At 38.0% G+C, this 18116-nt stretch overlaps 1 protein-coding gene across 1 annotated transcript in view; it reads left to right on the top strand.

Annotated features, from left to right (window-relative positions):
* The window catches only part of LOC149409762 (fibulin-5-like), a 64955-nt gene that overhangs the window by 19761 nt on the left and 27078 nt on the right, over positions 1-18116 (top strand). The window contains exons 6-9 of the mRNA XM_089649064.1: positions 31-173; positions 11261-11390; positions 13785-13914; positions 15714-15832. Coding sequence (XP_089505190.1) covers positions 31-173; positions 11261-11390; positions 13785-13914; positions 15714-15832 — 522 coding nt within the window. The remainder of the gene's footprint in view (positions 1-30; positions 174-11260; positions 11391-13784; positions 13915-15713; positions 15833-18116) is intronic.

Below are 18116 nucleotides of genomic sequence, written 5' to 3'. Positions count from 1 at the left end.
GTGACACCGAGTGTATATTTGTTTATCCAGAACTTGCCTCGATATCGATGAGTGCAGCGAGGATGAGATGCATGTCCGCATGTGCTCTGGCCTGTGTGTGAATACCGTTGGCAGCTACCGATGTATCTGTCCCAAAGGATACCGCATGGGGGATGACAAACGCACCTGTATTGGTAAGACATCATTTTTTATGCATTTCGCTAACTCTACTGCTAATGCTAACTTTCTAAAATGGTTCTATCACCCGCCCCTCACCCCTCCCCTAAGGTGTAACCAACCCCCACCCCCACGTGAATGCTATGGTTTACTTGATCTTGTTGATCATCGAAAGATTTCGATTAATTTTCATTGAAAAATCGATTCTATCAAAAATCACAACACAGTCCGAGACAATCATTTTGAAATGTAATCGAACAATATATATTATAATTTAAAAGTCATATGAAAGGCTTTAAAATTAGTAGTCATTCACATAATTATAATAATAATACGATCATTATGTTGCTATCTGCAAGTAAACAATAAACATCATTGCCAATAGGAAAACACTGGTTTAGCCCATTTTTCGAAAATTCCTACCAAAATTTAGGCTTACCAAATCTCAGCTGCTGTTAACGCTGAACTCCGAGCGATTGAATCGATTAATCACTCGATTCTTTTGATGTTTCGTACAAAATATTTAGATCATGTAAATGTTTTGATCCTGCCCATCACTACTATGGTTATGTCAGTGTTACATCGTAAGTTCCTCCTATGAAGGTTTTCGGGGTTTAGTTAACAGACTGTTACTTTTATAGGATCATTTTGGGAAATCAATAACTTGCATCGGGAGTTGGCCTTTTTGTAGCATAAGCTTAAGCATGGCAAGCTTCAATAATACCGTGTGGAGATGACCGCATCGCTGGTATTCAGATAACCACCAACGGAAGGACGATAAGCATACTGACTGTCTACATGCCGGTATGTCACGCGGACAACCTTACCGACTTCACCAACTACCTTTCCAAAATAGATACGATCATTCAAGATAACGAACACTCCTAAATTATTGTTATGGGAGATTTCAACGCTCACCCATCCTCCATATTTGGGAAAGAACTCTCTCATTTCTACACCGAAAATAACTACAATTGTGTCGATATTGAAACACTACCAAATTACACATATATTGGCGATGCACTCAATACCACTTCCTGGCTCGATCACTGTATATGCACTAATAATCTTAAGAACAAAATAGGCAGTCTGAAAATACACTATGATACCGACTGGTCCGATCACCGGCCGACTTCTTGCGTAATCGCTGCAGAAAAATTACCTGCAACTTTTTTTAATATTCCACAACAGCCTAATAACATAATATGGAGAAGGAATAATAATAAGAAAATCAATGAATATACGTCTGTAGCAGAAGCATTACTTAGTGTGATCTATCAAAGACACTCCGAATCCATTTGTAATTCGGATTCTATATGTGACAGATGCGACCATATACAAAACATGAAAAATATATACACAGACATCGTTGAAGCCCTAAGTGGGGCTGCCAATACTGTATTTCATCGAGAGAACGATCAAAGCAGACCAAAAACACATCGTGACATTGCTGGGTGGAATCAACAAGTTAAAGAACACTACGAAAATTCCAGATCGGCGTTGATGGAGTGGATTAAAAATGGGAGACCATTACATGGTGCCATTGCGGATGAAATAAAATGAAAAAGGAAGGAGTTCAAAATGGCTCTAAAACACTGCCAAAGCTCTTTTGAACAAACAAAAATTGATGATATCGTAAATTCACTTGACACAAAGATGTTTGCCCAATTCCGGAAGAAAAGCAATAACCTGATCAAACCAAAAAATCGAATCGCCAGCCAAATTTATGGGTCCACAAACACGGAGGAAATTGCTAATACTTTTAGAAGAACCTTTGCAGATATTTCCGGAAATGAAGTACCGTCTGTCCCTGATATTATGGAATATGATGGACAAAACGTTTACCCCTCTGAAAGTAGTATAATGAAGGCCATAACAGGCACTAAGGCTGGTAAGTCTCCGGGACATGATAATCAGTAAGTATTGAACACATAAAATACTGAGGTAGATACATTGAGCGATACTATTGATGATCTCTTGCCCCGCTACCCTTCGGCCGAGTTTGTTGTTCTGGGAGACTTCAACGTTCATAACGAACCATGGTTGAAGTTCTCAGGCCCAACGGACTCGGCTGGCCGACAGGCGGAATCCTTTGCCATTTGCTACGGATTAGAGCAATTGGTTCAGGAGCCTACAAGGGTTCCTGATGTCCAGACTCACCGCTCCAATCTGTTAGACCTATTCTTAACTACTGTGCCACACGGTTATAAGATTGACGTCACAGCGCCTCTGGGATCATCTGACCACTGCCTAGTGACGACATCAATCCCCGTTAGCCTCAGACCAACCAATGAGAGGCTGAGGAGAAAAGTGTGGCACTATAGGTCAGCAGATTGGTTCGGTATGCGGGCCCATTTCAACGCTTTTCCGTGGTCAGCTGTTTGTTTTCGGACTTCGGACCCTTCAAGATGTGCCCAGGGGATTGGTGAAGTCATCAAATCGGCGATGGATGGCTTCATACAATCGACTACTAAAGAAACTGGTGTGGGCTCAAAGCCATGGTTCAGTCGACAATGCTCCGAAGCAGTTCGACGAAAAAACGCGGCTTACCGAGCCTACAACACATCTCGAACGCCCGAAAGCAGATCAGCATACAACAAATCGGCAAAGGAATGCAAGAGAATCATCAATAGGTCAAAATTCGAACACGACCTGCAGATCAGCAAAAAGCTGGCTGCCTGCCCGCATGGCAGCAGAGCATTCTGGTCGCTTGCCACCGCAGTTTGCCACCTCTTACCAGACCTGACGGCTCACTAGCAAACACCGCCACCGAAAAGGCCAACTTATTAGGGAAAATGTTTGCGGAAAACTCGACCCTCGACGACGGGGGTGCTGTTCCGCCGTCGGTTCCTCACTGCGGCTTCTATATGAAAAAGCTGAGGATCCGGCATCGGGATGTACTCCACGTCATACGGGGGCTCGATGTTAACAAAGCTAGTGGACCTGATGGAATACCTGCCCTGGTATTGCAGAGGTGTGCTGCGGAAATGGTCTGAGGCTAACAGGGATTGATGTCGTCACTAGGCAGTGGTCAGATGATCCCAGAGGCGCTGTGACGTCGATCTTATAACCGTGTGGCACAGTAGTTAAGAATAGGTCTATTGGAGCGGTGAGTCTGGACATCAGGAACCCTTGTAGGCTCCTGAACTAATTGCTCTAATCCGTAGCAAATGGCAAAGGATTCCGCCTGTCGGCCAGCCGAGTCCGTTGGGCCTGAGAACTTCAACCATGGTTCGTTATGAACATTGAAGTCCCCCAGAACAACAAACTCGGCCGAAGGGTAGCGGGTCAAGAGATCATCAATAGTATCGCTCAAATGTTTGAAGAGCTCGGAAGTGTCTGATTCGCTATGGTTCGGTGAGCGGTATAGACATGCGTAGAATCTTGCCGTACTGGCAAGATTGACGCGCACCCACAGTACGTCGAATCTGGAGTTTTCCAGACTCAATAGTCGCACACAGTTGACGTCAGCTCGACTAAAGAGGCAGACTCCTCCTTTGAGTCGGAATTTGCTTGCGAGGGTAAAGCCCGGGCAGTCCAGATAGGAGGAGTCTGGCGGCTCGGCTATCTGAGTTTCGGATAGGAAAAGAAGGTTGGGAAGTTGGGACAAAAGATGGTCATGGACGGAATTTAAATTTGTGTGCAGGCCGCGAATGTTGGCAAAATTTACCAACAGTTTTGGCCCGCACCGGGGACGCCTGCTACTCGCCGCTGTAATGACGAAAACGATTATAATTCCAATCCTGAAATCGGGACAGCGTGACATGACTAACTCCAGCAATTACCGGCCAATATCTTTAGCAACTATAACTGCAAGATTATTTGAAAGGGTAATATTAAGTGAGATACATGATAAACTAATGTTCAAAGTCAACCAATCTTCGAGCGGGAACAGAGTGTCTACTGCTTCTCCTGCGTGCGGTATGAAGTCGCCTCAGAACCCGGATGTCGAGCAGATAATGCTTATAGTTCGACGATGTATTGCATCAGAGTTCGAATCTTTTCACGACAAACTCAACATTCTACCGGAGTTAAAAAAGTCCGTAAACTTCATCTCCGCTGAATACGAGGACCTAAAAAAAATGTTCTCGGAATCACTAGCCACCATCAAAAGCTTACAGGCCGAAAATACGAGGCTTCACACAGAAATGCGTAATCTTAACACGCGCGTATCCCAAATTGAACAGATGGCCAGAGAAACCAATGTAGAGATTCAGTGTGTTCCTGAAAATAGATCTGAGAACTTAGTATCCATCATCAAACAACTTGGAAGCGTAATTTCCCGTCCCATTGCTGAATCTGAAATACTTCACTTACATCGGGTTCCCAAGGTCCATCCTGAATCCAGCCGACCCAAGTCAATAATAGTGAAGCTTCCAAGCGTGAGGGTAAAGAATGAAGTGCTGGCTGCAGTTGCCAACTTCAATAAAAAAAACAAGACGAACAAACTAAATTCTACACACAAAGGCATCGATGGCACGAAATCACCAATTTACATCAGTGAACATCTCTCTCCCGCAAATAAGGCCCTGTATGCAGCTACTAGGATGAAAGCCAAAGAAACACATCATAAATTCGTATGGATCCGAAATGGACGGATCTTTGTACGAAAAAATGAAAACTCTGCTCACGTACTGTTGATCCGCGATCATGACTCCTTGGATTCTCTCACCTAAATTTCCCAATTAAATTTATCTGTAGAATGTATAATCTATCAAAATCTCAACAAAACAAAATGGAACTGAATTTTTTTTATCAAAACGTTAGAGGAGTCAAAACTAAAACAAATGACATAAAAAATGAAATTTCAATCAACAATTACGATATAATCTGCTTCACTGAAACATGGTTAAATTCATCAATATTTAGTAATGAATTGTTTGACGAGCGTTACCTAGTTTTTCGAAGAGATCGCGAATCCACTAGTTCAGCATCCACAGAAGGCGGTGGAGTTTTAGCAGCAGTCGATAAAAAATTAATAACAACACGCAAATCATCTTGGGAAAGTGATGGAGAAGATTTATGGTTATCAATAAAACCGCACGAATATTCTAACTCACTTATCTACATTTGTGTATTATATATTCCTCCCAATTTATCTGTTGATGATTACTGTAATAGAATCAAGAATATTCAGGATATATATCTACAACATAGTAATCCGAAATCTAAATTTATAATTATCGGCGACTTTAATTTACCTGAGATTAAATGGACACCTGACATAGCATATAACAACAAAACACTAGCTCCGTCCAACTACACTAGTCATAAAGCTCACTGTGTTGTCAACTTGGCCTCAATGTGTAACCTTCACCAATTCAATTATATTCTTAATGGAAATTCTAATATTCTTGACCTACTTTTTTGTGATGAAACTAATATTAATCTGTCTAGAACAACAGGGTTATCAAAAGTCGACAATCATCATCCCCCTTTCGAAATGATTTTAAAATTTGAAAAACTGAAATACTTAAAAGATAATCATTGCCCTATTATCTGGACCATCTTAATTCTCTCCACAGCAAAATTAAATTCACAATGGAACTGGAAAACGAAGATAAAATCCTGCCCTTTCTAGATGTGGAGGTGATGCGAAAACACGATGGTAGCCTAGGGCATACTGTATATAGGAAACCAACCCATACGAATCGGTACTTACACGCTGATTCGCACCACCACCCAGCGCAGAAGAGAGGACTTATCCATACATTGGTGACCCGAGCGACCAGAATATGCGAAGAACATAAAATCGGAGCGGAACTTACGAAGCTGACCGATGCACTGGAGCGTAACGGCTACCCAGCAAGTCAGACAAGGCAAATCATAAGAGCCAAATCTGCACCAAACGAAGACAAAGTTGAACAAGAGTCGAAAGGCTGTGCCTTCCTGCCTTATGTGCACAATGTGACAGACAAAATTGCCAAGCTTTTGAGAAAGGAAAATATCAAGACTGTCTTCGGAACAACAACAAAGATACAGGACTTACTGAGGTCTGCAAAGACTAAGTTTCCTCTGGAAACAGATGGAGTGTATAAACTCAGCTGTTCCGGATGTGACAAGGTCTATGTAGGCCAGACAGAGCGGACTATCTCCAAAAGAATTTCGGAACACTTCAGAGCTTGTAAACTCGGCCACCCTGACAAATCGGCAATTGCCGAGCATTTGATTGACACCGGGCATTACTTTGGATTTGTTCCTGAAATCCTGGGGAGACCGAAAACTTATAGAGCACGGCTGATTACGGAGGCCATTGAAATTCATAAAAATCCCGTAAACATTAATAGAGACGATGGAGCTAAGCTTAATAGTTCTTGGTATCCGGTAATTGACGGATACACCAGAGCTAAACGAAGAAAACCACTTTAAATAAAAAAATGATACGTTAATGTTAGCTCAGAGGGTTGGAGCTGGCAACACGGTATCACAACCTCATACTTAAGCTCACATTTTAACACAACCTCAAATAAGACATCTGCCCTGATGATGGACACTGCAATGCTGTCCGAAACGTTGGCTAAAGAAGGAGTTAGCGCAACACGGCATAATACCCCAAAAACAAATAACAAAAAAAAAATTGCCCTATTAAATACAATTTTAAGAAAGGAAATTATGAAGCTTGTCGTCTAGATCTGTCAAATGTTAATTGGATCTCACTTTTCAGTAACTCGAATGTCAACAATAAGGTACAATTATTCTACGATACTTTGTGGGATATTATTGATAAACATATCCCGAAAAAAAAAACACAAATAAGAAATCACTACCCCAAATGGTTTAGTCAGTCTCTTATTAAGCCCCTCAAAGAGAAAAATAAAGTAAGACTGCGGGCCAATAAATATAAAAACCCGCTAGACTATGCTGAGTTTGGTATTCTAAGAAAAAGATCGAAAAAAATGCAAAAAGAATGCTATTTATCATATATAAATTCTGTTGAACAAGGCATAAAAGTAAATGTAAAAGCTTTCTGGGCATACTCAAAATCGTTGCGTACTACCAATTGCATTCCTAAATTAATGCACCTGGATTCTATATCTGCAGATAATGGACAACACATTGCCAATCTTTTCTCTAATTATTTCGCATCCGTTTATACTCAATCTAATCCCTTGTTATATACTGCCATGCCAAAAGTTTCACAAAACAACCAATTTAATCTTGGAAAAATTAATGTTAGCAAGGAAACCATTAAATCTTGTTTAGAAAAAATCGATACATCCAAAGGCCCAGGACCTGATAAAATACCTCCCTTGTTTGTAAGATGTTGTTCCAGCGCGCTGATTAACCCACTTCTTTTAATATATAATGAATCATTATCTTCAGGAACTTTCCCAGACTTGTGGAAAAATGCACATATTGTTCCAATACATAAATCTGGTGATAAATCTTTTGTGAAAAATTACCGACCAATCAGCATTTTATCTTGTTTTGCGAAAGTCTTTGAATCTATAATATATATTTCTGTATTTTCACACTTTAAACCGCAATTATGCATCAATCAACATGGGTTTGTTCCCAGCAGATCTACAAATTCAAATCTTCTTGACTTTTGTGATTATGTTTGTAATGCTTTCAATGAAAGAACTCAAGTAGATGCCATTTACACAGATTTTCAAAAGGCATTTGATAAAGTTAACCATTCTATTCTACTACAGAAGCTTGATCGAATAGGTATTCACGGTGATCTTTTTAGATGGCTTAAGTCTTACTTAGAAAATAGAACACAATTAGTACTTATTAATGGGTACGAATCACCTCCCATAATTTTAACATCAGGCGTACCCCAGGGGTCCAATCTTGGCCCACTGCTTTTCTTAATCTTTATTAACGACCTTGGCCCCATGTTACGCTGTGATTTTGTTCTATTTGCCGATGATCTCAAGATTTACCGCAAAATTTCCACTGATTCTGATCATGTTAAGCTTCAAGAAGACCTTTGCACACTAAATAGCTGGTGCATTCAAAACGATATGTTTTTAAATATTGAAAAATGTTGCATTATTACTTTTACTCGTAACAGAAAACGAAAGGATTTTGCATATTCCATTAATAATGTACGATTAAATGCAGTCACCACTATAAGAGATCTAGGAATCACTCTTGATTCAAAGTTTATGTTTGATGTACACATAAATGATATTATAAGTAAATCAATGAAAATGATTGGATTCATTCATAGAATATCGAAACCATTTAAATACCCCCAATCCATTATAACATTATACAACTCGTTGGTCAGAAGCAAATTGGAATATGGGAGTGTTATCTGGAACCCACATTATATAAAATATTCTAAAAGTATTGAATCTGTGCAAAAAAAATTCCTAAGACTGTTATCCTATAAACTTGGATTAAATGCCTCACTCAAATCTTATGAAGAACGTCTACTAAACTTCAAATTTACGACATTGGAAAAAAGAAGACAATTTGCAGACTTAATATGTTTATATAAAATTATTCATGATAAACTTCTTACCACTAATTGTCTGAGCAATATTCATATTAAAGTCCCTAATAGACATAATTTAAGGAGCCAAAATATATTCCATATTGATATATTTAATAATAATATTGCATATTTCAATCCACTATCTAGAATGTGTCGTCTGTACAATACAGTTGAATGCGACCTTATAGATATATTCGCAAACAGTCTCGCATATTTTAAAAAACAAATCAACCATCTTCTACCATGATATGTTATGGAGAACAGTTAAGAGATATAATTGCTTTATTATTTTCTTTACTTTTCTTCCTTATCCTTTCTCTGTACATTTACTATATTTCATATTTCATACTTAATATTCATGTTTTATATTTCTTTTTAATTATTATTATATTTGTATTTTTTTTTTCTTTCACCACTAGCATCTCCGCCTAATATCAACTAAACCTTGTTTACGCATGCTGTGAACATTTTTAATTGGGGTGTTAATATATGTGCACATTCCCACCGAAATAATATAAATGTAATAATTTGTTAACACTCTGTAAATGTTTCAAACAATAAATAAATAAAATAAATAAATAAATAATGTCTAAAGATAACCAGATGGGATTTAAATGTAGATTATCCACTAATATGGCAATATATACTGCAAAGCAAATAATAGAATTCTACAAGAAACGAAAAAGTACGAAAAACTTTTTAGACCTATGTAACGCCTTCCACAGGGTCTGTCATAAAACATTATGGGACAAATTGAAAGCTAGGAATATACCTACCTTATTTATAAACACACTATCCCGATGGCACTCCTAGCAGGAAAATGTTGTACAGTGGGCAAGTACATACTCCCAGCCGATATATCTGCGGTCAGGAGTAAGGCAAGGAGGGTGTATGTCCCCCATTATATTTAATGTATACATGGACGAGTTGTCAAGTCGCCTGGACATCAGAGGGGGCTGTCGTGTTAACAGTATATGTATGAATCATATGAGCTAACTAGCTCCGTCGATCAAGGGATTAAAATTACTCTTAAAAACTTGTGAAGAATATGGAAAACAGCATAATTTTTTTTTTTTTTTTTTTGTAATTATTTTTTATTTTTAATAATATGTTTACATGGTACATAATTCATTTTACATCTTGTATTTTTTTACTACTCTTCCATTGAAAGCATTTGCTTGTGTATGGAAGGGGAGTGTACATAAATGTTGTTGTTAATTAGTACTTAAATAATTTTTTTTACATAAATGTATGTTTGCTGTAGTATTTTTTTTGATAGTAGTGAAGGATAATATATTAATTTATTAAATTTAAAAAAGAAAGGAAGTTATGGAAAACTAAGGATATTTGTGAGATTAATTAAGTGACAGTAGTTTTTTTTTCAGAATATTTTTAAAATGTCTCTTGACAGAGAGCAGTATTCGGGTTTTATCATTAATGCTTCTGATTTCTTCTGGTAGACGATTGAAAAAAGTTCTTCCCTTGTAAGTATAATGATGTTGTGCAAAAGACGTATTTAGTTTTGGGCATAGAAAAACATGTCTAAGTCGCGTTCTGTTTTCATTTAAAAAATGATATTTATCTTTTTCTTTTATAATTTGGATTGATGAGTTTTTAATATATAGGTCTTTAAATGTGGGTACTTGAAATTCTTCAGACAGGCGTTCTGTTGGGTAGTCAAAGGATTTTTTTAATATAATTTTAATAATTGTTCTTTGTATAATTTCAATTGGAAGAAGGTTACATTTATACGTGGATCCTCAACTAATAATAGCGTATTGTAAAGTGGATTGAACTAAGGCATAGTAAATTAAATATAGATTTTTTATCGACAGAAAGTTTCTAATTCTTAAAAATATATATATTAATTTTCTAATTTTGTTTACTACTTGACATATTTGTTCCTTCCATTTCAGATTTTTATCAATAATTACTCCTAGATATTTAATTTTATTTGTTGTTTTTAGTACTGTACAGTTTTGGAACAGCATAATATGATGCACAACCTAAAGAAGACGGAATTGATTGCGTTTCACCACGGAAAAAGTCAAGATACAAGTAAGATGCTCCCCGTATACCTTAACGAGGCAAAAATAAATACATGTTCGAAAGTGAAATACTTGGGGCACATTATTAATCAAGACCTATTGGACGATGGCGATATCGAACGACAAAGAAGAAGCCTAAGCATAGTCTAACATGATTGCCCGCAGATTTTGCAAATGCAGCAATACTGTTCAAAGCATTCTGTATTGGCCTGTATACGTGTGAGACACCAGTGTCACTACCGAACTTGCTCGATGGAACGACTCCGAATTCAATATAATGACGCCTGTAGAATCATATTTGGATACCGAAGATACAGCGGCGTATTCACGGAACTAGGACTGAATGGATTTGTCGGCCTGATGAGACACCGGGTCACTGGAGCCAGGATGCGGCTAATGGCCGCCGCCAATACGTTGGTGACCGCAGCCTACCAGCACCAAACGCCACTACTGAGTGAGCGCTGGGCACAAGCTCACTCAAGACCACGCCCTGCATAGTTGTTAATTACTTTGTTGTTAATTTATTCTTCGTCATTCTTACTGGACACACCGCTCACCAAACTGAGCATATTGAACAATTGCTTACCCTGACTTTTAATTTTTACAGATATTGATGAATGCGAGTTGTCAGAGCTCAACTGTAATGAAGACGAAGTTTGCCAGAACACACGAGGAGGGGCGCGGTGCAGTTCCATTGCATGTCCTCCTGGCTACAACAGGGACCCCGGCACCAAACAGTGAGTCCCTTATTTCAAAATACCCTACCCAACTCTTTCCAAGTAAAATTGATCCAGGTAGACTGGAAACCAGAAAGAGGTGGACTGTCTGCATGGAAGGTAATTGGAGCAGAACCTAACCTAATATAACTAACTCTTTCCATGTGAAAGTGATCCAGAGAGACTGGCGATCAGAAAGAAGTGCGTAGAAAGTCGTTGGAGCCCAACCTAACCTAATCTAACTAACTGTTTCCAAATGAAAGTAATCCAGGCAGACTGGAGACCAGAAAAAAATGGACCATGCATGGAAGGTAGCTCGAGCAGACAGGAAGGACTGGAGGCACTTGGACATGTTTTTCGGTATCTTGTTAATGGCATTCTTTCTATAAATATATATAAAAAAAAATAATAAAAAACAATTTTAAATTTTTTTCCACTTGTTTTTATTTGACCGTGACCGGTTTCAGCCTGTTAGGGCCATCTTCAGACTGGTACAATTTTTGTCTTAAACTAGGGTTTTTATACATAGGCAAATTACATTGAGGGGAGGGGTTAACGTAATAGGTTGGTTTGAATTATGAGGGTTTTTTCGTGAAATATTATATTTCCCAAATAAGTATTTTACTATCAATTTGAGGATTTACCCAACATAAAGTTATCAGCTAATTGTTAACTATTAAAATCAAATGAATTTATTTATAGAACTATGATAATTGTGCCTATTAGGAATCTATTGTGTGGTTAGGTAAAAATATTTTAATGGATTTTATATAATTCAAATACCTATTTAGGATAGGTGACATACTGATTATAATGGATATAGCAGCGGAGATTTAGCAACTGATTCTAATTTTGTGTTCATAACATTGTTGGAGTTTACTTTTTTAGTTAGGCGGGTTATCTCTAATGACTCTAGCCCAGTGGTTCTTAACCTTTTTGGGGGTACCGAACCCCACCAGTTACATATGCACATTCACCGAACCCCTCCTAATTTGAAAAATTAGGAGTAAATGTCTATGGTCCGTATATAATGACTATGGTCATTTTCGGGCGGCCATCTTGACCGGTAATCTCAAGCTCTACCGCTGCGTGATCACCTTTAGCCAATGATGGACAAGCGGGGCGTGTCACCACGAATCATATAAGTCGGGGGTCTTGACCTCCACCGAACCCCCGAGACTGACTCACCGAACCCCTGGGGTTCGATCGAACCCAGGTTAAGAACCACTGTCCTAGCCTATCTAATTTATGACCTTTGTCGCAGGTATGTAAAAATTTTACGTCTCTATCCTTGTCAAACGAGTGTTTATTTTCAAGTTAGTGTGCCGCAACATTCGACATTTCGCCTTTGTCATTTACCCAGCTTGAAAAATGTTCTTTTATGCGGGTTTTGAATGATCTACCTGTTTGGCCCATATAGTAAGACGGGCAATTGGCACAGTTGATTTGGTAAACTCCTGAGTTTTCCATTTTATCCCTTTTATCTTTATTATTTATTAGGATTTTACCTAATGAATTTACATTATAGAATGCTGTTTTACAATTTTCTTTATTGGTTATCCTAGATATTTTTGTGGATATATCACCAATATAAGGTATTTTAACCCATTGTTTTTTTGTGACATCATTTTCATTGTTGATTGTAAGACCTTGTAATATAATTGCCAGTGTGAGTTTTTTATCCTTTTTTCTTTAATAATCCATCAATAAGTTCACTACTATATCCATTATTATTTGCTATGATTTTAATAACATTGAGTTCATTATTTTAATTTATACAATTCAGGGGTATATGTAAGAGTCTGTGAATGAGTGAGTTAAATACTGATAATTTGTGAGAAATGTGGTGTCTAGATGTGTTATGTATAATGTTGTCGCTGTATGTAAATTGATAGTATAATACTTATTTAGGAAATATAATATTTCACGAAAAACCCCTCATAATTCAAACCAACCTATTACGTTAACCCCTCCCCTCAATGTAATTTGCCTATGTATAAAAACCCTAGTTTAAGACAAAAATTGTACCAGTCTGAAGATGGCCCTAACAGGCTGAAACCGGTCACGGTCAAATAAAAACAAGTGGAAAAAAGTTTAAAATTGTTTGTTTTTTTTAAATATATATTTATAATGGAATTCCACCACGAAATAACAGTTTCAAATATTAAAATATTCTTTCTATAGATTATTGCAGTTCTTCTGGTCTAAATCTGTTTTAAGTATGCTTCTATTACTAGTATATTAGGCCCCACTAGTCTCTTACAGGTGTGGAAGCATTTGCTTCCAGCTAGTCAACAGATTGTACAATATTCGCTGGTCCTATGAAGTGTATATTTAAACGATTGCTCAAGTACAGCATTACATCCTTCTTCCTATACTTCTATTGTCATTTCTAATGTGATTTTTTTCTTCCAGTCGCTGCCGTCGCCCTCCAGGAAGTTGCAGAGTGAACGACTATGCTTGCCTTTACCAACCTGAGACTTATTCCTTCAACTTTATAACATTTGTGTCCAAATTGAACATCCCCACTGGACCTCGATCACAGGTATAAACATAATATTACCTCGGAGTGAATATTTTTACAAAGAAGTCCAAAAGCGTAAGTAAGAGCGAGGCAAACGTGACAACACATAATTAATCCCACAGCCTACAGGCACCAGGTGACGAAGCTTTACCTTGAGTAGGAGTTGAGGCAGCAAAATGTGATCAACGAAGTGTCAGTTTCAAACTTACTTCGCTTCAATTAGCGTCGTTTGTGCAGTCTTTATAATAAATATAAAATAATATTTCTTAACTTATCATCCGCAAAACGTTTGATTTCCTAATGTTGTATTGTTATTACATCAATTTAGTAAATTATAGTTAAAATTGTACCCTATTCGGATCCTTGAATAACTCCCAGGTAGTTTTCAATTTATTTATTTATTGCATCTCAGTATACATAAACATGTTTTTTCTCATACAAATCAACCTCACTAGGACTAAGCATGTAACGAGGTTTACGATTTACATTTGAGTGAAGCAAACATAGAGTAATCACAATATAGTAATCACAAACATAAAGTAATACTAGATACAAACACAAAATATTTCAAAAAGTAAGAAAAAATATGTATTATATGAGTTACCAAAGGGGTAATTTGACAGTATATAATAACAATAATTGACCACAACTAATCATTAATCATTATTCCCAAGAAGAAACAAAGTAGATAACAAAGACAACATTGGAGGGGACCCACCCTTTCCCGACGGCTGTGTGAGGAAACTGATTGTTTAACCTCCTTAGCCGCACACGTCAGGACTCTAATTTTTTTGTAAAAAGAAGTTAAATTTATTTTAAAACGATTCTAGACCCTCCAATGTCCCTGCATGCATGATTGTTAGTAACATAAAAATATACAAGCCGCGTATCGAGGGCAGTTTACCCCACTATCACGGGGCAGTCCCGGCAAGAATGAGCGTGGCAAGCGGCCTGGCCACAACGATCCCAAGCACCCGCGTCCCTTAGCCAGTTTTCCGAGAGTACCCTCGAAGAAATGTAAATGGGGGAACAAAGACAACAAGGGTGACATTTAGTTTTTAGCAAACAGGAATTATATAAAATCTTATTATTTAAGAAAGGACAAGGGTGAAAATATATTAAGACAAGCCTGTCAATACAACATATAAACTAACTTTTTTAATTTAACTAAGAAATTGGTAGATTTGGAAGAATATTAAACATAAGTGGTGCCTAATATAAATAGTTTCTTTGACCAAAAGAAGTTTTAGTATTTACGGCCACAAAGTTCAAAGAAGAGCCAATTCTAGTTGTACGGGTTTTTTGTGTTCTTTCTGCAAATTTGATATTGATCAAAAATCGACAAAGCATTTGAGTGATATTTAGCTGTTTTATACACATAACGTTACACTCCTTATATATGTATTATAGTATGTTGGATGGATAACAGAACTTTAAGAATCAATTTTTGGGTAATATTTAGTGGCTTTACATTGGACTTTAGACATGATCCCCAGCATACTATGTTATATGAAATATAATTGGTTCAGATACCAACTTGGGTTAGCTTTTTTCTTTCCTGGAGTCATTATTTTAGTTTAAAGCGACCTATGTGGCAAACTGCAGCAAAAACATGAATAGTTTGATGTGAGAAACACAGAGTCAGCCCCAAACTATCTTCTCTAATTACCATATCTTACACGTGTCACATTGTTCTTCATACTCTTTAATTTACTTATCTTTTATTTATCATACTCGTATTTAGTTTGGCCTAACCGCTACAAAACCAATACATATTGATTAAAGTGGTGATAAGCTGATTTTTGTTTCATCGTTTTCAGGTTGATCTGTTTACAATGCGCGGTCCCAACTGGGCGCAGGCCATGCTACGTTTCCAGCTGAAGCTTGTGGACGCCCGGGCCCCTCAAGGCGTAGAGTTGGCTACCATCGAGTGCTTCAAGTGAGTCAGAGGAAGGGATTTTTACATCAAATTCGAGATACAGCTCCCTTTAACGCAAACATTAATACATTATAACACTACACACTGCTCTAATAATGAATTCTAATAGAACTCCATTAAATTACTTAAAAAAATTTCATGTAAATCGAATTAAGTTATGTTGTAAGCTCTGCAAGAATTTTATTTTTTTATTATTGAAACAGCTGTTTCGGCATTCAAATTGTGGCTAGGCTGCGTTGAGACAACTTATTTGTGTTTTTCTATTTACCCTCTTAAACTTCGTACTTTGAAATTTGTTTTCCCCACATTAAATGGTAAAGTTTTCTTAATTGGTCTTGTGAACAAGCTATTTTACTGGAAGAAAGCAATTTGTATCTCATGGAATATTCATGTCAAAATTATTCCTTGTACTCTCAGGCGTTCCACAGGGCTCTAATTTAGGACCGCTCCTCTTTCTAATTTTTATTAACGATATTACAGAAAATATTCTGCATTCCAGGTCACTTCTTTTTGCTGATGACCTAAAACTATTCTTGGAAATTAAAACTTTAGAAGACTGCATTCGACTCCAATCGGACATTAATAGAATTGTTGACTGGAGTAAACGGAATCGGATCGAATTCAATATTTCTAAATGTTTCATTCTTTCTTTCACAAGGGCACGTCATACTTGGTTTTACCGGTATACCATGAATGCCCGAAGTTTAAAACGTGTCTCCACTATGAAAGATCTTGGCATCATGTTTGATAGTAGGCTGACATTTCATGCTCATATCGAAATGACGTGTAGTGCTTCACTGAAAATGCTGGGCTTCGTCCTACGCACTGCGACGAATTTTAGAGACACCCGGGTTCTCCAAGTGCTATACATTGCGTTGGTTAGGAGTAGGCTTGAGAGTGGGTCGGTGGTTTGGAGCCCACATCAGGTGAAGTATTCCCTCATGTTGGAGAGAGTGCAGAAGAAATTTCTGAGATTCCTCTACCTGAGGGAGTATGGCTACTACCCGTGGCTCTATCCTACTGACTTTCTCTTGGGCATGCTCGGTATGAACCATCTACGGGTCAGAAGAGATGTGCATATTGTATCACACTTCTTCAAACTGATTCGTGGATGGTTATTAAATCCGACTATCATGGAGAGTATTAGTCTCTATGTTCCTGATGGTTATCTCCGTCACCGACAGCATAGACTGTTTTATCTCCCGGCCTGCAGGACTAACTTGCCAATGGTCATGCCGGTGGGGAGAGCAGTCTTGCTGTTGAACAGAATTAATTCGGATATCGACATATTTAGCATCGGTGAAGCTGCCTTTAAAAGGCAAGCTCTATTGATGCTGGTATAGTTTATACACCGCTAACTATTATGTAATACAATTTTACAAATATACTTAAAAACGAAATAAAATGTAATTTTGTAATGTTTTTAAAGGAATAAACAAATTGAATTGAAATTGAATTGAAAAATTGAAAACATACCGAGAAGTGGAGAAAAAATATTTTTTCTTTACTTTATTAATTAATGTTTTATTGGGATAATTTTTTTGTTTAATTATCAATTAGTCAATTACCTCACTTCTGTAAAATTATCAAAACCTTTTTTCAAACATCAAAATTGTATTTTTTAGAGACACTCAATTTCATTAGCTATCAGGGACTTAGAAATAACGTATTAAATTTGCGACATCTTAGATTTTTTGTTCACTGCATCATTTACCGAACGTAAATCAGATATGGAACTCGTTGGAAAAGGGTATTTACTTCATGTCATTACATGTCGTTACATGTCGTAACATTTTACGATTTTCAATTTGGTAGGCGGGAATGGGTACCGCCGCCCTGGGAACCATTTATTGGATGACCAACACCTCTGCCACAGGTCACCCCAAGTGGTTCGCTACGTTTGGTGACTTAGCAGGGGTGCCCGGGTTCATGGGTTAAGGTTTGCCCAGGTCTTGGTGGCGGGTGCTTCGGCCCACCTTCTGCGTGGCGGGCCGGTTGGGAGATGCTGGTTGAGGGAGACCCTTTACAACCGGTTACCGCTGTCCGGGCCGCTCGATAGTACAGGGGCCCGACCCTCAGGCTCACGACTAAGGGTGGGCTGCCCCATCAGCGAGTGAAAAAACCCTGCCACTGTTGTTGTGCCGGTTCGTGACCGGAGGGGACCCAGCAGCAGCGTTTGGGGCGCATTGGATGCCCTCTCCAGCCGGACTCTCCCAGCCTATCGCCTAGCACCGCAGTGGGTGGGCTGGAACCAAACACTCATCACTCCTGGACAGCCTGAACC

This window comes from Hesperophylax consimilis, chromosome 29 (genome assembly GCF_061612785.1).
Source record: "Hesperophylax consimilis isolate HC1 chromosome 29, BYU_Hcon_1.0, whole genome shotgun sequence".
Classification (NCBI taxonomy): Eukaryota; Metazoa; Arthropoda; class Insecta; order Trichoptera; family Limnephilidae; genus Hesperophylax; species Hesperophylax consimilis.
The sequence above is the reverse complement of the archived record's forward strand: the minus strand, read 5'-3'. Positions and strand labels throughout refer to the sequence as shown.